The following is a 24,604-nucleotide window of genomic DNA, read 5'->3' on the forward strand; positions in this document are numbered from 1 at the left end:
CTGTAGTTTCAACGGACAATTTATGGTGAATGATCTGCACCTGCGCAGCGAAGTATGATGTGGAAAAACACACATGCATTCCGATATGTATGACCGTTCGCGACCACATATGAAAGTGGCCCAGATCTGATTTCTGTGTCCACACTACTCTAAAATAATCAGATCTGTGTCACATGAGAGCAAAAAATCGGATTTGGGCCACATTTGCTTGCAGTGTAAGCGTAGCCCATTAGAAAAGGCTTTATATTATGCGTATGTATGTGTTCTACTGTATTTAGAACAAGTTGAAGGTGATTACTACTGTACTTCTTATTGCTAATGCTTTCAGTAACAGGTATTACGTATAATATAACTGCCTTTGTACTTCCTATTGCTTACCTCCTTCTGACTGCTTGTCTCCAGGTGGTGTATTTTCTTTGCCCAGTACGCGGCTCTCACACCCAGACTCTGCCCGTGTTCAACCCCACAAACCAGCATTGCAGCATCAGACCTGTCATAGAGGGCGAACAGTGGATCGCTGCACCCTCGTTGATCCTCGAACCCCTCCAAAACAAGACATACGAGATCACCTACCGACCACTGTCCATGACTGCTGATGGAAAGAAACACCAGGTAGAGGAGCACTAACATTTAAACACAATCAGTTCTTTATTTGTAGCCTCTTTTGTGCATATTCAGTGCAGTGCAATGCATTCTATATAGCAAAACAATACGGTGTAAGCAATCAAGTGTGACATTAACTTAATCTCAGAGAGTAACTTATCATATATCTCCTTATTTCACAGGGATCAGTCTTTTTCTCCTTCCCTGATGGGACAGGCATGCTATACTCCCTGCAAGGAACTGCTGAACCTCCCAAGGGACAGGACGCCATTGTGCGTGAACTGCCTGCCAAGACTCACCACACAGAGTTGCTCCCTGTGCACAACTGGCTCTCCAAGCAACAGCGGTAAAACACACACACCCCTTTAGGTCACCAGTATCTTAAACCAAAGATTAATAATTAGGGCTGTCAAAGTTAATGTGATAATAACACGTTAACGCAAATTTGTTTTAACGCCACTAATTTCTTTAACGAATTAACACAATTTGCAATTTTTAGGTTGTAGCGGGCTCAGTTTTAAAGCTAGAGTGAAGATACTGGCATCATATGAAACTAGAAAACCTAAGGAATCCATTGGTACCAACCATGTCATACTAGGTTGCGAAGGAGGCTAAATAATGCTCCAAACTTCTTCTATGGGTACCCACGAGTCTCCCCTTTACAGACATGCCCACTTTAGATCAATAGATAGATAGTAACTTTATTGATCCCAAGGGAAATTCAAGATGATAATTCAATTATGATAATCACATGCAGTTTGGGGCAAGTCATAGTCAAGTCAGCACACTGACACACTGACAGCTGTTGTTGCCTGTTGGGCTTCAGTTTGCCATGTTATGATTTGAGCTTTTGTTATGCTAAATGCAGTACCTGTGAGGGTTTCTGGACAATATTTGCCATTATTTTGTGTTGTTTATTGATTTCCAATAATAAATATGTACATACATTTGTATAAAGCAAGCATATTTGCCCACTCCCATGTCGGTAAAAGTATTAAATATTTGACAAATCTCCCCTTAAGGTACATTTTGAACGGATAAAAATGTGCGATTGATTTTTGATTGATCGAGATTAACTATGGACAATCGTGATTAATTGCGATTAAATATTTTAATCGATTGACAGCCCTCATAATAATGCAACACGTTTTGTTTTTTTTGGCCACTTAAAGGCAGCGGAAACAAGTTGTGAATATGACATTGACTTTGTCGAAGGTCAAGGTCACTGTGACCTCATGTCCATCCCATTCTCATGAATTCATTCACAAATGTCCACTTGGTCTCAAGGATGAACTGATTAGATTTTGGTGGTCAAAGGTGATGCTCACTGCGCCTGTTGCATGCTTGAAGGAGGCATATAACCGCAAGGCGGTAATTCTAGTTTGAGCTTCTTTTTTCTGAAAACAGCTTACTGCTACGGCCGAAAATGATCCTATGAGAGCGCTGAGAATGAACCAAAACAGTAAAATTGTGGGCCGGGCAGCTAAATAATGAGCTGAAACTCAATATAAAGGTCATAATTCTCTGAAGTTTCATCATGACGAGCTCCATTTCACATTGTAAAATATTTGTATTATAAAGATATCGATTATAGTAGCTTTAATTCCCAAGTTTGAACCATTACATTTTTCGTATTATGGTAGGAATATAGTGAACAGATACTACCAGCTATTGTTAGTATTTCTTTGTATGCATTAAAAGCCTATGTGAAATTTCAGTATTTTGCAGCACTTCACCCAGTGCTCCTCAAAAATATATAGATATGTGTTTTTCAATTTTCCATTACCCATGTGAAAAGTGAAGTGAAGGGAATCATACCTCTTTGATTAAGCAAAACCTCTTGCTGCATATTAAAAAGATCACCGAAATGCAAAATGTGAATGCCGAATGTGAATAACTGACGAGATGTGAATGCTGAGAAATACACAATCCCTGTTAGGACAGTCGGACAGTAGAGTCATGAGTGTGTCTGTGTGCTCAGGTTTCGTGTGCTGATGGAGATCGTGAAACCTGACAGGCCGGACGCTACAGTGTCCCTCAAGGGTCTAGAATACATCGATGTCCCTGCTTCGGCCAGCCGAGACTACAAGATGTCTTTCTTTACATACAGAGAGGGGCAGTACAACACCAAGGTTTGATCTCACCCGCACATTTCTGTGACCAGATCTGAATGTGTTTCCGAGCGTTGTCCTCACATCACTCCTTAATCCTTCTCTTCAGGTGACGTTTCGTAATGAGGTGTCCGGTGAGTACTTGTTCTACCTTGTCATCTTCAAGGCCACGTCTCCAGGAGTCCTGTCCACCATAGAGCTGGTGGCCGCTGTCCGTCAGTTGGCGTCGGCCACTGTACAGGTGGAGAACCCCCTGTCCACGGTTACCTGCCTCACCACCGAGTGTAAATGCAATGACATCTTAGCCCCACCTCAGCACACTGTGCCAGGACAGTCCAAGGTGACGACATCTATTTCTGTTCTAAAAAAAACAGCTGTGTGCTCACAAACGAACTTTAATTGATACTCTGTATGTGTGTGTCTCCTCTCTTTAGAGCTCTCTGAGCTTTGAGTACCAGCCCCTGCGTGAAGGCGAGTCCACAGCCCGGCTGACTCTGTACAGCAATGATCTGGGCTTCTTCCACTACGATTTGCTTCTCAGAGCTCTGCCCGCACCACTGGAGAACACCGTCCACTTCAGCACTACTCTGGGCAGCAGCCACTCCGTTCCTGTTAAGTTCATCAGCTATGCTCGCGTCAAAACTGAATACTCATGCAAGGTATGGAAATATGAAACATGTCCTGATGACTTAGAAATGTAGGTGAACACCATGTTCTTATGATGCTTTATGTCAGCCCTTTTTAATTCCTTTTTTTAGAAGGGACAGATTTGAAAAGCAGTGAAGTGCCAAGGGGCCGGACATTTACGTTTCCTATATCTGATCTGCAAAGCTAAGAATTTAAATGTGAAAACATTTGGCTACATGTTTTTAATCTTAGTAGGTATTGGTTTTAATAAACACAATGTTGCATTAAACATTTGTAATTCAGTGTGACTCTCCTAAATTAATAATAATAAGACTTTTTTAACAAATAAGTCTGTGCTTAACAAAACATAACTAAAGAATGGGCTAATTAGCATACTGATAAAATGAGTCTGAATTATCTTACATTTCAATTAGTTACTATAGTACTGTTATCAGTTGGAAGAAAACAGTGCAAAAATATAAGCTGTATGAACTGCAAATTGATTGCCAAAATGTGCTGTGGGACATGCTGACATTTGCTTTATTTAACATGGAATGTTTAATTTTAATAGGAAGTGTAATGAAAACCCCGCCTATGACACAAGAGTTGTAATGACTGAAATTTTCTTTCAAAATGACAAAAACATCAATGTAATAACAGTGATGTATTTGCTGTCATATGATCCCCTTCTTGTTATCTCTCTCCTGCAGACTGATCATCCAGACTTCATAGGGGACAAGGCCAGACCCATGGGGGGGGGGTCAGAGGCCAGCATCGAGGTTTGTTTTGAACCTCATCAGGTGGGGGAAGCGAGAGGACAGCTCATCGTGTCCTCAGCAGTCGGTGGAGAATACATCTTTCCCTTGCATGGGATCTGCCTCCCTCCCAAGGCCCAGGGCCCGTTTAGCATCAGGGCTGGTCGCAACGTCGCCATCCCCTTCAAAAATGTATTCCTGCAGACCACCACTTTCTCTTTTCAGGTAAAGAAGTCATAATGACCAGATGATAACCAGGGAAACAACCAGATTGAAGAGTTTAAAATGGGATATTTTTGGAGGAGGATTGGTGTCACTGACAATGAAAGTGATTTATAGCACTCCAATATTACCACTGTGCAAAAAGGCCAAGGCATTTGTTGAAATCCGAGGATCCTGGCTGGCGGTTCTGGGTGCACCGCCAGCCAGCATGAAGCAAGCAGCTTTAAATTTAGCCTGGAGCAGTTACAGTAAAGAGAGTGGTGCAGTCTGGCTTTCGTATTTTATTTATTTTATTTATGTTTAGACTGTGACTCTTCCAGCTTCTACAAAATGCTTAAATTTAATTAAAGGGGAACAACGCCCATTTTCAAAATCCATACATGTTATTTCTATGGTCTAAGACAGCCCAAAAATATTAGTAAACATGAAAACCTCTCTACCAAATCCAAAAACTAGAGTGCTAAAACTCAAACTTGTGATGAAAAGGGTATAAAGTGTGTAACTGCTCCATAGACAATGAGGAGCGATGTTCTAGATGACACAGAGAGCACCCAGGGGAATGATCTGAGTATAGGGGAACATTTTCTGTTTCATAACTGACAACACTACAATAGAATAAAGCTCATTTGGATATAAAAAAAGAGTCCACAAAATCAGTCTGCCATTCATTGTCTATGGAGCCGCTTCAGACTTCTGCCTGTGACAGCACAAGTTTGAGACTTACTTCTCTGGTTTCTGGCTTTGAGAGATGTTCACAAATATTGATTGAACTTTCCTAGGCCATGGAAATAACATATTGGAATTCTTAATTTAGGTGATGTTCCCCTTTAATGCTGCAGTGGGCAGAATTGGAGCAAATATGATTAAAAAGTTATTTTTATGAAACGGACACTATATCCTGACAATACTGCATGAGACAGGTAATCTGAAAAAAGTGTACTGTTTAGCTGTAAAATGAGAAAGTTTGTGACCCGACTGCCATGTTGAGATCAGTTGAGGAAATACCAAGCACCGCCCACCAGCCGGAGCAAACTTTCTCATTTTACAGCTAAACAGTACACTACAAGATGTTTCTGAAAACATTTGAGGCGAGAAATAGACATTACGGTAACAGAATATTGATTCATATTTGATCAGCGCTGCCTAGTTTGACCGTTTCATTGGAGTTCGCAAGTGATTGACAGCTGCCTCCGTTGAATGAACAGCCAATAGAAAATCTGAAATGACCTATGATTAGCCAAAGTCTCCCATCACTGGCTAGGTTTTCTAAAGCCTGAAAACAGAGCCATGAGGAGGTGCAGAAGTCTAGTTATCTCTCAGAACACTTGAATTACAATATGCTGAAAGGTTATTATGGAATTTTTGCCCAATGATGCCAAAAACGTTCTACCTACTAGAAGTTTAATTTCCTTAACCTCACATTACATCTGTGATTGATTTAACCTGAGCCTTATTTCTCCTGCTCCTAGGTGGACAACCCCTGTTTTCATGTCAAAGAGGGGGACACCATCCCCTCCAAAAAGACCCACAACATCCTGGTCTCCTTTGAGGCCCCTGGAGGCTCTCAGGGGCTGTGGTTTGGCAAGCTGACCATCTCTAGTCGGGGCTCTCAGGGCCTCAGCAAACCTTGTTCTTGGGTCTGTTACCTGAAGGGCTACCGCCCTGACTCATCTTAGAGAGAAATTTGGCTTTGCAGACACACACATAGGAACACTAATCACTAATAGATGCCAAAGCCTTCGATGTGCAACTTATTTTTACGATGCTTCAGTTGAACGTGTTGACAAAATATTTATCCAACGCCAATGTCGAAAATAGAAATGTGTATATTTATGTGGTTAAAATAATTGGTAAATATTTGAATAGCCAACTGAATAAAACCTGCAAAGAAAACCTGCCCTGTCACTGCACACTTGTTTCCACATGGGGGCAATCATGTCAAGAGAGTTTACCCATTCTAGTGCTTCCGTGAGTCGGGAAGATACATCATTTACCTTATTTGTTTGCCTTTTGGTCATCCTCATAACCTGCATGTTAAAATGTCCACTTTCCACCTGCAGTTAATTTGTCCAAACCACTCTGTGCGCTGCACATTGCAGGGAAGACTAGCTGCTCAGCTGAAAGGGCAGAGCTGGAGGAGACGCTCATTACCAAAGGTTAGGATTGTCACAACAGACGCGCGCGCACACACACACACACACACACACACACACACACACACCCCTAAACCTCTAATGAGGAGCTGGACTGACAGTTCAAGAGACACTCCTCTTACTCTAGCTCTCAGAGAAAATCCTCTGATCCTCCCATTGGGACAAATGGTCCACACCTTCCTCTGTGACTGTTTAAAGGAAGGAGGGGAATATAACATCGTCTTTGTTCACATGAGACTTTAAACAAAAGACAAGCTTCTGCTTGCTTTCGGAGCCTAGGAGGAGAGTGATGTACTGTATTCCAGATAGTCCTAAATAGGCGCTAGCTTTATTCCAACATGGATGGATGTCACTTGACCGCTCACAAAACCCAGACCGAAGATTGAAAAGCAACAATCAACAAATCCTCTATTTCTATTAGGGCTGTCAAAGTTAACGCAATAATAACACGTTAACGCAAATTCATTTTAACGCCACTGATTTCTTTAATGCATTAACGCAACATGCAATTTTTTTGATTCGTCTGACTGCCTGCTGGCAACCACAGGCCAACCACGTTTTCCCTCATTACTCCCGCTCATGCCAGCACCACCACCATTAACACTGCTGCTGCCCCTTTGCAATAAAAACTCTTTCTTACCAACACTACTCAGGTCCCAGGTTCTACATCATTTTAGAATGAAAAACATTCTAAATATTATAAGTAGGGCTGTCAAAGTTAACGCGATAATAACGTGTTAACGAAAACTCCTTTTAACGCCACTAATTTCTTTAACGCATTAACCCAACTTGTAGCAGGCTCAGATTTAAAGCTAAAGTGAAGATACTAGTATCATATGAAACTAAAAAACTAAAGGGATCCATTTCATACTAGCTTGTCGCAAAGGAGGCTAAATAACGCTCCCAATTTATGCTAAATTTTGGCGAGGAAAAACTGGCATGGCCTTTTTCAAAGGGGTCTCTTGACCTCTGACCTCAAGATATGTGAATGAAAATGGGTTCTATGGGTACTCACGAGTCTCCCCTTTACAGACATGCCCACTTTATGATAATCACATGCAGTTTTGGGGCAAGTCAGCACACAAACAAACCGACAGCTGTTGTTGCCTGTTGGGCTTGAGTTTGCCATGTTATGATTTGAGCATCATTTTTTATGCTAAATGCAGTACCTGTGAGGGTTTCTGGACAATATGTGTCATTGATTTGTGTTGTTCATTGATTTCCAATAATAAATATATACATTAATTTGCATAAAGCAAGTATATTTGCCCACTCCCATGTTGATAAGAGTATTAAATACTTGACAAATCTCCCTTTAAGGTACATGTTGAACACATAAAAAAATTTGCGATTAATCGCGATTAACTATGGACAATCATGCGATTAATCACGTTTAAATAATTTAATCGATTGACAGCCCTAGTGACAAGTTATTAATCGTTTTGTATTGCTAATGTGTGAATGGATTGTAACATAACATTAAAAACTGAGACCTTCCTGACTTTCTTGGTTGCCTATAACAGCCTGTGGACCGATTTCTATGTAAAGGACTCGAAAATCCAAATACATTTTGAACAGAAAAAAAAATAAGCGGTTAATTGTACATTGTACACCACAGCAATGTAAAATAGTGTCTTAAAGGTTCCATATCGTGCTCATTTTCAGGTTCATACTTGTATTTTGTGTTTCTACTACAACGTGTTTACATGCTGTAATGTTAAAAAAAAACATTATTTTCCTCATACTGTCTGCCTGAATATGCCTGTATTTACCCTCTGTCTGAAACGCTCCGTTTTAGCGCATTTCCACGGAATTGCAACAGAATTGCGTTGCTAGACAACAGCTTGGGTCAATGTGTACTTCCTGTCAGCTGATGACATTCACATACACTGCAACCAGGAATAAACTGAGACACATTTGGAATGTCCCTCATCCTCATCTGCAACCGCTTATCCCGTTAGGGGTCGCGGGGGGGCTGGAGCCGATCCCAGCCGACATTGGGCGAAGGCGGGGTACACCCTGGACAGGTCGCCAGTCCATCACAGGGCTGACACATAGAGACAGACAACCATTCACACTCACATTCACACCTACGGGCAATTTAGAGTCCACAATTAACCTAACCTGCATGTCTTTGGACTGTGGGAGGAAACCGGAGTACCCGGAGAAAACCCACGCTAACACGGGGAGAACATGCAAACTCCACACAGAAGGGTCCCAAGCCGGATTCGAACCTGCAACCCTCTAGCTGTGAGGCGCCAGTGCTAACCACTGCACCACCGTGCAGCCCCCATTTGGAATGTTTACGTTTAAAATTGTGTCAAGGGTCTAAATATTGTATATTCGTGACATCACGAATGGGCAGAAATCCTGACGGCTTGTTCCAAATGCAGAGTTTCTGAATACGAGCTGTGTGTATTTCCCTGTAGATTGAGTGTTTCGATACTTTCACAGTATTTATATAACACTTAAGCCTGCTTTATAATAATAAAAAAAACTTGAAAATCTCACTTTTTTATAATATGGGACCTTTAATACAGTATGAGTAAATACCAGTAAGTGCAACAAAGTCACTATAAATTCTCCAAACCTTAAAAACATCAGTCCCCATAAGAATGTAAAGACCATTTTTCGTTCTCTAGATAATCTTGGAGGTATGGAGGCTATGCAGGATGGGTGTGTGGGTGTGTTTTGGGCTGGGTGCTGCTGTGATGTAACAGGGTTGGTGGGAGGTGGTGGGGGGGGCTTCTCTCTCTCCCCCATAGAGCTCAGCATGAGCGCTCCGCAGCAAAAAGGATGTGTGAGCAGGCAGCGCGCTACTGTAGGGACGGAGTCCACAAACTGCTTAACAAAGAACAAGCCAAACTTCGAGACCAGGAAAGCCGCGAGCTGCAGCCAACGAAACCCGTAGCCGGTCAGGACAGCGAGTCCGCGACGGCAGCGCAGTCCGGAAACAGCGGAGCCCAACCCGGTGGAATCGACGGGCTCGTCCGCTGGATCGTCACCAAAATGAGCGACAACAAGAACATCTCCAGCCGGGAGTACGCTTCCAGCAAGGAGGAGGTGGCCGTGGCTCAGGAGCAGTTCTTCGCTCCGGAACCGCGGAGAGGCATCTCCGTCATATTGGATGTGAGTATGTGAGAGTAAGAGTGAGAGAGAGTGGTCAGCATGAACAGGTTGGATGGAGATGGAGATGGAGATGGTGAGGGTGAAGACATCCAGTGAGCGGTGCGTTTATGGACCGACCGGTGCAGTGCGCACCTCAAGATTCAAGAGTTTTATTTGCCATTTGCACCTAAGAACATTGGAATTGAGCAGTTTACACCGAGTCAGCTTTAAGAAAAGAAAAAAGGTAGAAAAGGCACAAGGTAATTACAGTACAAAATAAGTAGCATATTCAACTCAACACAATAAATAAATAAATTATTAAAATATAAAACGCCCTCAGTTTAGTCAATAAATAAACTAACCTACCCTCTGCATAAGAACGATACCCCCCAGAATACAAATATACAGTATATTGTTAAAACATGTTAAAAGAACTTTTAACTCTCATAAAAATATTTAAAAAAAAGAAATAATTAATATATTTCAGACAATTACACAGTGGAAGGCAGCATATTGCACAGCATTACAGTCCATTCAGTTCAGGTGTGTGTCAATGATGGTATGGAGGTGAGGTGTGGGGTATTTGTGTCCCTCATTAACTTACGCACAGAAACGATCTCACATTGTGAAGGCTTATAGCTCCAGTTTAGCAGAGCAGGCGGGTGATTTTACCTGCTTCATGTGCATTATTTTAGGCTATGATGACACGTGTCTGTCGGAGATCAAGCCTGTTTTCCGGTTCCTCCGATGTCTGGATAGTGTCCGATCACTTTCTCACTATGAAGTATGGCCAATCAGTCTGCAGGAGAGAGATAACAAGAAGGGGATCATATGACAGCAAATACATCACTGTTATTACATTGATGTTTTTGTCATTTTGAAAGAAAATTTCAGTCATCACAACTCTAGTGTCATAGGCGGGGTTTTCATTATACACTTCCTATCCAAATTAAACGTCCCATGTTAAATAATCAACAGTATTGTTTGACCAATACTCCCTCAAGCTTGGCTCACTTCTTTTTCTCTATTAATACAGAAGTCATCATAAATTCAGGTCAGGGTAGTATATACTGTATAGTAGCGTTACTTTTGGCGATGGTTTACTGTCAGTTCAGAGAAAGTCCGACGCGCATCAAGCAGCATCAGTGGCACAAGTCATATTGTCTGTTTGGGTGCTTAATTATTGATCCCGTTGTTAGAGAACACTGATCCAATATTTAATTCTGAGGCAGAAGCCAGAGGATAATGCAGCCCTTTCTGTGTTGGAAGTGGCAATTACGCAGCGCCTGCATGTCGATTTAGGTCGGCTCATCAATACTATTGGGTCATTTTTCATCACCGCCCCACTAAAATCTGTTCCCTGGAGAGCAGATGATGTTGCTATTAAAGGGGAAGTACGCCCATTTTCAAAAAATCATACATGTTATTCCATATGCTCTAAGACAGTCCAATGAGTAAACATGAACAACTCTCTCCCAAAACCAAAAAACTAGAGTGTTAAAACTCAAACTTGTGATGTCATAGGGTATAAAGTGTTCTGCTCCATAGACAATGAATGGGAAATATGTTATAGAGCAGTGGTTCTCAACATTTTTTTGTCTCAAGGACCCCTTAGTTGATACACATTAGATGACGGACCCCCATTTGATAAGATTTCGCTTCTTCCATCTGAACATATTTTGGTTGTTAGATAAGACCAGAATTCTATAGTTGTCGACTACAGTTGAGGAGATAACCGTGGAGGAAGTGAAACCTATGATCAGAATTAGTCACTCTTATGACTCTTACTCACATTGGGCTCACTTCTATAGTGAATTAAATATTGAAAATAAACTATTCCCCATTTTTCTGGGGACCCCCTGGAGCGACTTGGTGGTTGAGAACCACTGTTCTTGATGCCCCAGAGAGCACCCAGGGGAATGTTCTGAGTATATGGGAACATTTTGTGCTTCACAACTGAGAACATAGAATAAAGCTAATTTGGGTATAAAAAAAAAGAAAACAAACATTCTGTGGGTCCATAAAATCAGTCTCCCATTCATTGTCTATGGAGCAGCTCTAGACTTTATACCCTATGACATCACACGTTTGAGTTTTAGCACTCTAGTTTTTGGATTTGGTAGAGAGTTGTTCATGGTTATTAATATTTTTTGGTCAGTCTTCGACCATAGGAATAACATGTACGAATTTTGAAAATGGGCGTAGTTCCCCTTTAATGCCTTAACGTGGTAGAAAACAAAAGGGAAAAGTAGTTCAGCTTCATCAGACCCTAACCACGACCCAAAATAGAATAATAAATAAGGGGTACATGGGAAACTAATTACGATCAAGGCCAGAGGGCCAATGTATCCTAGTACCCTAGTAAATGGATTATACGTGTGTGTGTGTGTGTGTGTGTGCGTGTGCGTGTGCGTGTGCGTGTGCGTGTGCGTGTGTGAGTGTGAGTGAGTGAGTGAGTAAGTGTGTGTGTGTGTGTGTGGAGGGGTTGATGGGGGTGTTGCTGCCGATACTCCCTCCCCGAACGGTTGAGGCTGTCCAATCAGGCAGATGCAGTACAGCGGGGTTTGAGTCAGGACCCAAAATGGCTCTTTGACCTGTTTCTGATGTGTGACCCAGGAACAGCTGGTCTGCTTTCGGGACACCTGCTCTCAGATAGATACTGTATTTCTGAAATTTGGGTTACAGGCAGGAAATGTTTAAGAAAATGTTGAATTTTTACATTTTCTCCACATTTCTTTTACCACTTGAGGCACAGTTAAAACACAAGCTCTGCTTTGGTTTACACTAAAATCACTTTCAATTGAAAAAAGCTGGAATAGATTGTATTTCATTGATTTTGTCAGTTGGGGGAGATTTTGTTTTATTGCGTAGATTTCTTATTGTGTTAACCTCCTGCTCATTTCTTATTGAAGTTTAATGTTTTCCACAAAATTGTTTCCTTTCTGTTGCATTTTACCTGATGCCCCCCGCATGATAGTTATACTACAGCCCAGTAGCATAGCAGTTCATGAAATAGTCACAAAATGTAATGTATTGATTCGGGTACATGGACACAAATTTAAATATTTTTTTTGGGATGGTCAGCACAAAATCAATTCGTATGTAATCCACGTAAATGTGAACCGAGAAGTAAACACAGGACTTTTGTCCAGGAGACCAGTGATGGTGTCCTGTGTGAAACCGCAAGTCAAAGTTGATTTATTTGTCACGTAACCTCAATACTTAAGTTATGGCACTTCCGGTGTTATTTCAACCCAAACCGCGATCTCTTCCTAAACTAACTAAGTAGTTTGTTGCCTAAGCCTAACCAAGTCGATCTATTCCTAAACCTAACTAAGTAGTTTTATTTTTGAAAAGACTTGAGCGGAAATTGACACGTGTCACGTGTTGCTGGACATTCGTAGGAAAACGCACAAAAATACGTTGTTGTAAGTCATGTGTTAAAAAAGGATAGATTCGTGTCCATGTACACAAATAAAATAGATTAAATTTCTTGACTATTTCATGAACTGCTGTGAGACCGTGTTGCAGACCCACACTGATTGGTTGATACGCCGTGCCAGCCGCCTTCTTCTGACATCAGTAGTGAACTCTTTCTGGCATTTTCTCTCCAGCTCACTTCCTTCGTTGGCTTGAACTTTGAAATGTTAATCGTTTTTGCCATTTTCCAATATTATTGACCGCAGCATTATTATCATGGTGAAGAAGTCCACACCGAAGGGATTGAGTGATTGCTGCAGTGTGTGTGTGTGTGTGTGTGTGTGTGTGTGTGTGTGTGTGTGTGTGTGTGTGTGTGTGTCTGTGTGTGTGTGTGCGTGCATTCTGCTCATTAGACCCTCCCTTCTTGCTTGTTTTTCATCCTTTGCTGTTCTCATCTTCTCCTTCATCTCAACCCCTTGTGCACCTTTCTTTCTATTCTTTAAACTCCTTTCATCCTTTGTCCTCTCCCCCTCCTTTCTTCTCTCCTTTCCTCCTTTCCTCCATATCCTTCTTGTCTGCCTCCTCTCCTCCCTCCTCAACCAATCCATTCTTAATAAGGTTAGGAGATGGATGTAACAGTCTCCCTCCCTCTGTCTCTTCCCTCTGTTTCTATTTTGTTCAATCTTTTTCTGTTTCTCAAGCTGTCTCTCATTTTCTTCTCACTCTGTGTTTCTGTTAAAACTCTCTCTCTACACACACACACACACACACACACACACACACACACACGCCGCCTCCTCACCGCGACATTTTCCCTCCTCTCCAAGCTCGTCTGTCTCCAGCAGCTCCGGAGTTGGCTGTTTTCTTTGGAGCTGAGTGCGCCCTAGGGTGCAGCCGGAGAGCAGAACAATGCAGAGCAGCTTGTCATTTGGAACGTTGTGCGTCTCAGCAGTTAATGATTTTCTATTTGGCCTGTTCAGACGGCTGCATCACTGCCTGAATGCACCACATACGTACAATTTAACAAGCAATACACTTGTAAAGTGAAGGAGCTCTGGATTAGTTAACGTACTTGTACATTACTAAATGATTAGTTCCGTCGTTTAAACTCGCATCCTGGTGGTCTTGAACATGAGTGTTGCTTGAAAAACAACTGAAACAATTCATGAAATATCAAAATAGTTGCAGATTATTTTTCTCTTGATCAACCAATTGATTAACCATTTCAGCTTTATTTGAAATATTAAATGAGAGAGTCAGAGATTATTAGTTTGAACTGTAAAACACTTTCACTCTCTCTTGACGTTCCATTTAACAGCTGATAACGAAACTTGTCCAATCTTAAAGGAACAGTGTGTAACATCTGGCGGCATCCAGCAGTGAGGTTTGCCGGTCTTGTTTCCCAGTGGCTGAGTGGAGTGACGGGGGTTGACTCTGGAGCGAGTAACGTTATCGACTCCGGCCCAAGCAGGAAAAGTTAACACAGTGGTTTGTCCGTTCTGGGCTACTGTTGAAACATGACGGACGGCTCTGTGAAGAGAGAACTGTCAGTTCCCGATCCGTCCCAGCTGCCTGATCCGTTCTGCGCATGTGCGGGCAAGTATGCATTGCAAGAAGATCTGCCCCTACTCTGTCTTTAATTGGCTACTGGCTTGTAAATCTAAGCGGTAGATAGCCTAGCTATGATGCTAACTGGAGCTTCGGAGCGATCCGAAGGCTACCAGGTCTGAACACCATTATGCTTTTTCATCATTAAATTCCCTTCTGAGAATTTTTGAGAAATCTACTTAGTAGATTTCACATATTGGCAGTTTTATGAAAATCGATTGACGTTTTTGACAAGTTGAGAAGCTCCATAAACTGGCGCAACAGTGAGCTCGTACCTGCTCAAGTTCAGGCAAGATCGCAAATGAATTATACGCGTGTATAAAACAAACGTTTGTATAACAAGAGATGAATGTATACAAACTTAAAAAATTACAATCCAAACATCAATTTGTATTGACATCTATGGGATCTTTGCATGAGTTTTTGCGAAGTACCCGTATGTACCTGTCTGATGTTGTCAACTGTTAGCGTTTAGGTTTAGAAGCCAGTGGCCAATCAGAGGCAGAGTAGGGGCGGGTCTTCTCGCAAGGCATACTGGGTAGGCGCGCCCACACATGCGCAGAACGAATCAAGCAGCCTTGACGAATCGGGTAGCTACTGACAAGGACCCGCTCCGTATGTAGATAGAAACGTCTCATTCTAAGCTAACGAAAACACAATTCTTATTTTAAGGTGATTATACACTAAAAAAAAACATACTTATTAATATTCCATTTCTGCCAATAGATCCCTGAAAATGTTACACACTGTCTCTTTAAGATTTTTTTTTTCTGACAGTTCATATACTTTTTTAGGTAATAATTCTTATAATCTCTGCTCCAGTTCTGTTCTCAAGAGTGCTGGAAAGTAAGCGGTGTACTTCCACATCCTGTCTGTATAATTGGGATAAGTTAAGAGATGCCCCACCCACTCATCCCCTGTAGGTTGGAAAGACTAAGTCTGTTAAAGTTGTCAGTTTCGTCTTTCACAAGAACAGTTACAGCCCACTTCTCCTCCGTCCATCTGTATGTTCACTGTGTTCTAAGTTATTTGGGGCAAAATATGGCTAAATACTCTGCCGCCTAAATCGGTTGCTCACAATTGACATGATTGATGCATGAAATGAATCATTGTACACACACACACAGTGTAACTCCATGCATCTCCCTCTCACTTTCTTTCTGTCTGCCCATTTCATCTTTTGCATCCCCCTCACCGTGTCTTTCTCTCTGTCTCCCACCTCTTCTCTGTCTCTTGGCAGTTGTCAGTAGGAACAGTTTACATCAAACTCTGAAACACTGATGAAATACCAGACCTGCCACTTTCTATTCCATAGGGAACGAGGCTTTCACTGAAGCTATAAATTAGCTCCCAGAATCGTGTGTTTATACATGCATAGAGTGTGGTGCACACATAAAGCAAGTAATCAGGACTCTGTAGCTCAGCTTTGTTCTGTGTTTGTGCGTAATAATTGTGAGTTTTTATCCTCTGATACACCAATAAACTTCCATCGTGTGGCTCCTAACAAGTCTTATCACACACCGCTGCACTTTATCTGGTTGAGACACACTTTGTGTGTTTTTGTGTGTGATTTAGTGTCTGTGTACACGCTGCACGAGTTAACAGATTGAATGGAAGACCAGACATTTCTATTTGCAGTAATTCACCCACCGGGTTCTTTTTGCTGCGAAGAATTGGACGTTCTGTTCTACTTAGAAAACACCACATTACGTGTGTTTAACCATCTGTCGCTTCAGCTGAAATGGGAATTAATGTATATGTTCTGCTCCATAGCCAGAGACCACATTGAAGTAAAAACCGAAATGAGAAATCAGCCTCAGTCTAAAAATACAGGATGTTGAATTGTTAGTAATGACGGTAGCTTTTAATTTCTTTTGTTGAATTTCCTCCATAACCTCTAAACAAAATCTCCTACACTGATGTAAAGTATTCTGAATGTGACCTTTTTCTGGAAAAAGATTAGAGAATAGTTTAGTTTCATTCAGAAATGACGTACCGTACCAAACACGGATGTCAAGAAAGGGTGCGTTCCGATCACCTTCTAGTTTCCTGCGAAGTGGACTGCACAGAGTATTCAGCTTTCAGCATTCAAGTTAAGTAAGATTCCAAACCGTAGGGAGTAAAAATGCTCAGTTCAAAGGGAACTGTGAACTATGTGGGGAAGAACCGAACAATTGACAAGCAAGATTACCCATCAGTCATTGCACCTCACTGGAGTGCTAGCAAAGTGCGTCACCATCTGCGTTGGTGACAGGGTGTTCCCAATGGAGGGATTTTGTCGAGGGAGGTTCCCTTAACTGACATTCCCTGAACAGGGAGTGGGGACTACTGTTTATGTAAACTGTGAATGGGAACTCAGAACCAATTTAGTTTGTGGATGACAACTTGACATAACATTGTTTTCATGCTCTAACTGAACAGTTTTTTTTAGAAAACTCAACTCAACCCTACTGTCCTAAACGATTAGCCACCTCTCTGGTGGCTAAACTATGTGATAGTGTCACCATTTCTAAACCACCTCAAAAATGCATATCTATGGCACTTCTGCATTTCTGTACTCTTGGTACAATACCCTCAGTGCATGCCCGGCAAATACTGGAAGGACTACATATCCAATCTGGCCCGGGAATACCTTGGGATCCCCTAAGAAGACCTGGAGGACGAAGAAGTGGAAGAGAGCGTGGATGAAGCCAACAGTATAAACTAGCAAAACGGTATGCTGAGCAATCTCGCAGGACAGGCCTTTCGTGGCTCTTTGGTATAGGGGTAAGATTCTCACTTTGGGTGCGAGCGGCCGAAGGTTCAAATCCTGGACGAGCCCACAAAAATGGCTGCGTCACCCGAAGCCCATGTATCTGTATAGGGCCTGAAAAAGCTGGTTTGGTGCATCCCTAGAATCGTCATTGTGCTGGAATTTGCCATTTTTATTTCAAATCTGACGTCATCGGGTTAATACCTAATCCTTAATTTGAAGTCCACAAAAGAATCAACTTCACCCAGATGGAGAAATTACTTTTTTATTGACTTCAACACAAGAAGTTGCATGTCTTGATCATGTGAATAGCATGCCTGACCTGGGTTCCATGGTGTAATGGTAAGCACCCTGGTCTCTAAAATCAGTGATCCAAGTTCAATTCTTGGTGGAATGTAGACATTTCTGTTGATGCAAGAAGTGGAAGTATGGTTTATAGACAGTAAAGTCATTCAACTTCTGTGATTTTATCGGAAATCCGAAGACATAGCTCTCGGCAGACGATTAGCGTTCGGACCGTTAGGCATAGCCAAAGCTTCAGGTATTGACTATAAGAATGAGATTGTGGATACGCCATCAAAATGGCTTCCTTATACCAGATGTCTCAGCTCACCTTTAGGGGCAGTTGAGCAGCTCAGATATTCTAAAGAGGAAGTGAGAAAAGAACTGCTGCACCTACATATTGAACTTGAGATGCTTGTGAGATATTCAGGGCACGTCCTCTTGGGAAGAGACCTTGGTGCACAACTAGAAAATCCTCAGAGGACTGCGTATCCGATCTGTCCTGAGAATGCCTCGGGATCTCCTAAGAAGACCTGGAGGACGCAGAAGTGAAGAAGAGCGCCTGTGCGACTGTGCAGAGCCTGCTTCCACTGACCTGACCTGGATAGGGGAGGAAAATGAATGGATGTATCAATCCAATAGTATAAACTGGGAAAACGGTAGACTGACCAATCTTGCAAGAAAAACTTTTCGTGGCTCGTTGGTCTAGGGGTATGATTCTCGCTTAGGGTGCGAGAGGTCCCGGGTTCAAATCCCGGACGAGCCCACAGTGCTTAAAGTGGCCATTACTATTGTGGTATATTTAACAAGTGTGATGCAAAAGAGGAAGTCTAAAGTCTAAAGTCTTTTCCTTTGGAAAACCAGTGAAACCACTAAAGCTGATGTGACTTGATGAAATCAAAGTCACGGTTGCACACTAAGCAACTTCATTAGGATGGGGCAGTCGTGTTTTACTGAAAAATCCGAGTTTTGGTGAAACTTTTGTGTCAAATGTTTCCTATCGTCCAATAGTATCACAAAGCTGAATCAGTGGAGCCATGGAAAGAGACAAAGCCAAACATACAACTTGACGATTGCTTTCAAGTCAGGGACAGACTGGAGGAATATTTATCAAGTGTGATGCAGGTTTGAGTCTTAGTGGAACCTTCAAATATGTAAGAACAGTACAACTTGTTCCCACTAAAAATTAAAAAGTACAATACACAGGAAACAGACAACAAGGGGGTAAAATACAATAATAACAATAATAAAGTAAATGAATAATAGTTGGGTGGAACTTTTTGAAGAAAGCAAATAAATTCATTGAGATTGTGTTAGAAAAGTGTTGCATTAACTCTATAGGTTTCTTTTTGTTTTTACATTTGTATTTATGTTATTCTGTCCACCCCATGTAACTACTACTTAGTCACTAAAAAGTAACTTTCTTTCTTCCTTTGAATTGAAGGAGTGCTGTTGATACTGCCCTCTTTTCCTCTTTTACGTACATTCTTCCTGTTTATACGTCCTGCTGCTCACTGCAGATACTTTCAATGATACTAACTACACTGTCTTGCTGTCTGTTCACAGATATTCAGAAGAGCTGACAAAGATGGTGAGTGAACACATTCATTTTCTTTATTAGTTCATATAATGTATTTGTTGAACATTATCCATAATAGAACTTCCCTAGATTTACTGTTTAATATAATGGAATATGTAAAATTATATATGTTGATAAACAGTGTGATTTCATCTGATAGGCCCTGATTTAAGAGGCACACGCTATGCAGTACTCATGATCTTATTATAATTATTAAAACCAGATTTCAATGAAAAGAATAAAAAGAAAAATAATTTAGTCTTAATTTGTTCCAACAATTAATACATCATGGTAAAAAACATTGAATAGTGGATGATGGCTGTCCTAATGGATATCCTTCTACCGTTGATGCCCTATTATTGTACATCTTTTACCATGATGTTTTAATTGTGCAACAGACTAAAAGATTCTTTTTAAGGGTTACTCAGCATTGAACATAAGGAAAGGCATTTTTGATCATTTTCACAGTTTTCTCGTGTCATGTTCTGGACTTGAAAAAAGTGCTACAGGTATCTCCTGATTGTCCATCTCTATGTCTGTTTTGATGGAGATCCAGATGCAAATGATAATTTCTAGACATTTTTATTGACCTTTCTTATTGGTGTCATTTTTACTATTCACACACAGATGTCACTAATAACATTAATAATGGCTGCATTCCACTTTGGTGTCCCAGGGCCCAGGTAGTGTGCATACTCTGTGCTTGAAGTGGAAAAAACAAGTGCCAGTGCTCTCTTATTCACATGTTGCCGTGTGTATTGGCCGGTATCAGCAATCTCTTGCTACGTATTCCTATTTACTCATTATTTCGTTAAGCATGTTATACTGTGTCAGTCATAATCAGCTGTGGTTTTATCGCTATTGTTATTATACTTGGGCTATTCATCTTCTATAGTAGGTACTCTAATAATATTCCAACTGGAACATTATGGGGTTAAGGAGGTGTGTTTGTATATTTACCCATAGTGTTAATAGTTAAAGTGCTTTCCTGTGTTATTTGTATCCTGTAGTAGGGTATCATTCAGGTTTTAGGAGCAGTGTCTCAGTCAGGATACTACTACATATTATACAGCAGGATAATGAGACAAATTCTCAATTTCTACAGTGAATAAAAGATACTAGTAGATATTGGGTTTGGGGGTTTTCCCCTAAGAAAATTTTAAGGTTTTTGACTTAAACCAATACAATTTTACGCCATTTTAGTCCATTATTATTACAAGTTTAATGAGTATTTTATCATATACATATATCACAGCCTTTGTCTGAAGATTTAATTTGTCTTGAAATGTTTACCCTGTAAAATATTAGTAATATAAGTAATTATATTTGTTCACAAATATTAAAAGTTCTGATGAAAAGTTCACTAACTATCTTACAAAAAGGACGTGAACATTGTATTGATGAATCACAGCAACACCCCCCCCTCCCCCATGCTTTGCATCGGCTCGTCCAGATGTTCTCCACATAGTTTTATGGTCATACGGCTCATGAGGCGCGGCACAAAAACGCTGGCGCTGCATCGTTATGAATCGGCATTATGAATCTCCCAGAGAACCTGATGTGACGAGGACAGTAAAGAGTACTGACAGCTAAAATGAAGAAGTGCCGGTACTGCGTACTGGTGATTACCGGCCCGCTTTGAGCACTGTGCATACTTGCACTCTGGTATAAATGTTGAGTTATCCCTGTGCTTTTTCAAGCAATGCCAAGTCAAAATGTCTGCTTTAAGAAAGCTTTTTCAGTAAAATAACAACCTTAGAGGATTGGACAACCTTGGCAGAGGTTTATATATACAGTATGTGCTCTCTGAATGATCAGTTCTGTTTTCATACCTGCAGTTTTGCTTCCAGGGGCATAAAGTCACAAGAAGTGAATCTAACCACCAACCTGTTCCTGAACTTTTTTGGCCTCGTTGGGTTGGTTTTCTGACAGATTATTGTGTTCCAACACAGACAGATTTATTGTCTCTGAAGCCTTTTGTGTAGCGGAATACTAGCGAGCATTAAGCTCTGTCTGTCTGAGCCGCTGCTGTTGCTGCAGTGTTGTTGTATTTTTAGCGTGTTGTGAAAGTGTTTTCAAAAGGGGAAAGTTTATATTACTGTGTTGCTGTGCCAGTGAGCGATTTGTTTATACCCTCTGGCATCGCATGTACTGCTACTATCTCTCTCTCTATCTCTTCATCTCTTTATATCTCTTCCTGCTCTCTCCATCTATTCCTCCTCCTCATCCTTTCCCTCCTCTCCTCTTTTATCGTACCACTGTCGTTGACTAAAAAGAATTTAACTAATGAGGAAACAGCAGAAAAAGCTGTGCTTTCATAGCAGCCAGATGGTCATTTGCTCTTCCAGTGTGTGTGTTTGTGTGTGTGTGTGTGTGTGTGTGGGGAGGGGGTTTTGTCTGCTATCCAAATAACTGATTACTTCTTTGCCTCTTCTCCAGCACGGCTACGTTCCCAAAAAGTATCTCTGTAAAGAAGATATCTGTTCACTTTAATGTGCACTACCTTGACGGTTTATTTAGCCGTTGCTTAGTCATCTGTCTGACCTCTGTTTCGTTAGTTATTAGCACGATAGCTCTGTGTGTGTAAGTGTGTGTGTGTAGATACACACTGCACAAAATCCATTTCTCAACTGAAGTGGTAGAGGAGCGAACATAAACAACTTTTACAGATGATTTAACTTTTGACATCATTGCTGTAGATGACATTTTTATCTCGCCTGGGGTTCTTCTAAGAGATGATCGTGCCTTTACAACAGACTGTGGCATCAGCTGTCAACGGTTTAAATGCTTGCGCTACCTAATTACCAACTACTCAGATACAGAACATCAGCTAAGACACAACAAAATTTACATTTTCATTTCATGCTGATCTTTTCCCGAGCACAGACCAGTTGTATCAACGATAAAGCAGCTCTCTCTGTCTGTAGTTAATAAAAACACTTCATAGTAATTCTTAATTTTCACTGAGTATTTCACAATGACTCAAACAGCGCCCCTCTAAATGTTATATGGTGAATTTATCAAACTATCCCCTACACCCTCTTCCTACCTACTTCCACTCCGTTTGTGCGTTCGCGTAAAGGGTCCGCCACATTAGGTGCCATCCCAAACCAATTAGCGGGGAGTGGAAGTGGGTTATATAACCCTCCAACAGCGAGCCTGCATCGATGTCAAAGAACGTATATTGCTAAGAAGTGAAAGTTATTTATTCGTTCCATCAGCGCCCAGCAGCAAAGCTCGCTTCTGCCATTTTGGACTGTAAGCAACTAGTTTTTCTATTCTATATTTATGTTTCTTGTTTATGCCCCAAATTACCATATTGCTTGCGTGTAAAAACCTACTTGGCAGTAAATTGTACGTGGAGTGTTTGTAATGATAGAAAGTATCCGGTTTGAGAAAGGCCCGTGGTGAATATGTGTGGTGAAACACTATATTGCACTCCTAATGTAGACCCGTAGATCAATGTCATGTCCGTGAGGAGCATGGATGACAAGAAGGACAGAAAAGGGTGAGAAGGCCAGTCAGGAACTGGGAACAAATACAAATTGAGGGATTAACCAATCAGATGACCGGTACCGTCATACCACTGCGCCAATGCCAAACTGTGATTGGTCATAAAAAAACAAGATGCATCAGCTAACACAGTAAAAAAGAGCTAAACAAAGTGTAACAAAATATGAACTATTTAAATAGTATAAAAATAGGTGCAGTATGTACAGTATTGACAATAAACAGACTATTAACAAAATTGCACAAGTGGAAAATGATATTGCACAGTGAGAATGAATGAATGAATGAATGAAATTCCACCTGAAAATTTCAGGTTATTGTCAGTTTTTGGTGTGTAAATGTAATTGGTCTACTGGGAGCATTGCTGGTTGTGGAGTCTGACAGCTGCAGGAAGGAAGGACCTGCGATAGCGCTCCTTCACACGCTTTGGGTGGAGCAGCCTGTCGCTGAAGGAGCTCTCCAGTGCTGAGATGGTGTCCTGCATGGGGTGGGACTCATTCTCCATCATGGATGACAGCTTAGCCATCATCCTCCTCTCTTCCACCACCTCCATAATGAAAGCCATAATGTGGGGTTACTCTTGCTGTAGCTTCAACCATGCTGCTTTGAACGTCTAGTGGAGACGTGGCTGCAGCAGTAGGATAACACAACACCAGCAGGTCTTGGACCAGCTGCCTCTTAACGGATCATGAATGCATAAAATAAATATAAGTAGCGAGATGAATGCATCCAAATGTAACGGAGTAAAAGTAATGCTTTTTGTCTAAAAAATCTACTCAAGTAATAGTAAAAAGTATGCTGCATTAAAACTACTCTGACAATACATTTTACTCAAAGTTACTTGAGCACATGTAAAAGAGTAAATGTAACTCGTTACTCTGCTTATTGTGTCTTGCTTGCCTAGGTTTAGATGAATGTGTTAGTCAGTCCATTGAAATAGATGTTTTATTGCTGTAGTTTACACACAGGAAATCAGCACCATGGACAGCACCCACATAGGTTTCCTGAGCCCTGTTTAAGAAAGCCGGATTAGTAAATTAATTAAGCCTGAGATGAGGTAAACTCTGGATTTTCAGTTCCAGAAAGAGAGCTAACTTAAGCCAGTTGTTTGAAGGAGATTTTTTCACAGCAATATAAAATAGATAACAGAGAGGGAATTAAGACCTGTTTAACTTCCTAACAAAAACCAGCATGCAAACGGTAATAAAGGAGTGGATGTTGAAGTACATGGGATTTATTGTTTTAGTAGCCTATACCTGGTGAAATGTCAGGAAGGTATGAAAAAATAGTTTCTGCCCAAGCCTAGTATTCTGGCTTGCATTGATTAACTGTCAATATATTTAAAATATTTTGCTAAAAATTTTGCTCTGGCCTTTTCTCTTAGTATATACTTCATTATCTCAATGAAATAAACTGAAATAAATGTATATGTGACCGGTAAAAATTATGCTATGGGCAGTGGATTTTTTTCATCCACCAGTCCCCTTGGCCAGTCAGTCAAAGTTAATTTCTGACTCAGTGTGAGAGAGAGAGAGAGAGAGATGGCATAAATAATTTCCCCACACCACGCTAGCTGTAGGATTGTGTGCAACTTCATGACAACAGTCTCTTGGGGTGTTTCAACAACTCCATTGCTGCTAGAAATACACAGCTACAAACTGTCTTTTAAAGAGGCAGATATGAGTGTGGTTGGGTGGAGAGCATCAGAGCAAGAGAAAGGAGAGACTAAAAGTCAGAGAGGAACAAAGAGAAGAAGATATAATGGTTATTATGAGGAAACATAGTTATTTGATGTATGGAACACAGAAAGAAGAACCAGCGAGCAGAAGCTGAAGAAGAGCTATTTTTATCCCCTTCCTTCCTCTCTCCTGGGA

At 41.1% G+C, this 24,604-nt stretch overlaps 2 protein-coding genes and 1 non-coding gene across 4 annotated transcripts in view; all 3 read left to right on the forward strand.

The window, feature by feature from the left end:
- hydin (HYDIN axonemal central pair apparatus protein) overlaps positions 1 to 6,985 on the forward strand; it is a 109,781-nt gene extending 102,796 nt beyond the window's left edge. Inside the window, 7 exon segments of the mRNA XM_074632139.1 lie at positions 403 to 612; positions 786 to 949; positions 2,585 to 2,735; positions 2,824 to 3,054; positions 3,149 to 3,373; positions 4,052 to 4,321; positions 5,788 to 6,985. Of these exon segments, the coding sequence (XP_074488240.1) occupies positions 403 to 612; positions 786 to 949; positions 2,585 to 2,735; positions 2,824 to 3,054; positions 3,149 to 3,373; positions 4,052 to 4,321; positions 5,788 to 5,994 (1,458 nt within the window). The 3' untranslated portion in view covers positions 5,995 to 6,985.
- Positions 6,986 to 9,206: 2,221 nt separating this feature from the next.
- The window catches only part of necab2 (N-terminal EF-hand calcium binding protein 2), a 148,861-nt gene continuing 133,463 nt past the window's right edge, over positions 9,207 to 24,604 (forward strand). Inside the window, exons 1-2 of one of the 2 annotated variants that reach the window (XM_074632134.1) lie at positions 9,207 to 9,600; positions 19,208 to 19,232. In XM_074632134.1, the coding sequence (XP_074488235.1) occupies positions 9,268 to 9,600; positions 19,208 to 19,232 (358 nt within the window). In that variant the 5' untranslated portion in view covers positions 9,207 to 9,267. The remainder of the gene's footprint in view (positions 9,601 to 19,207; positions 19,233 to 24,604) is intronic. The other variant, XM_074632133.1, reaches the window with a different exon arrangement.
- trnap-agg (transfer RNA proline (anticodon AGG)) lies at positions 18,336 to 18,407 on the forward strand. Its single transcript has one exon. It is a non-coding gene; the product is annotated as a tRNA-Pro (tRNA).

The sequence above is a fragment of the Sebastes fasciatus genome, chromosome 4, assembly GCF_043250625.1.
Source record: "Sebastes fasciatus isolate fSebFas1 chromosome 4, fSebFas1.pri, whole genome shotgun sequence".
Taxonomy (NCBI): domain Eukaryota; kingdom Metazoa; phylum Chordata; class Actinopteri; order Perciformes; family Sebastidae; genus Sebastes; species Sebastes fasciatus.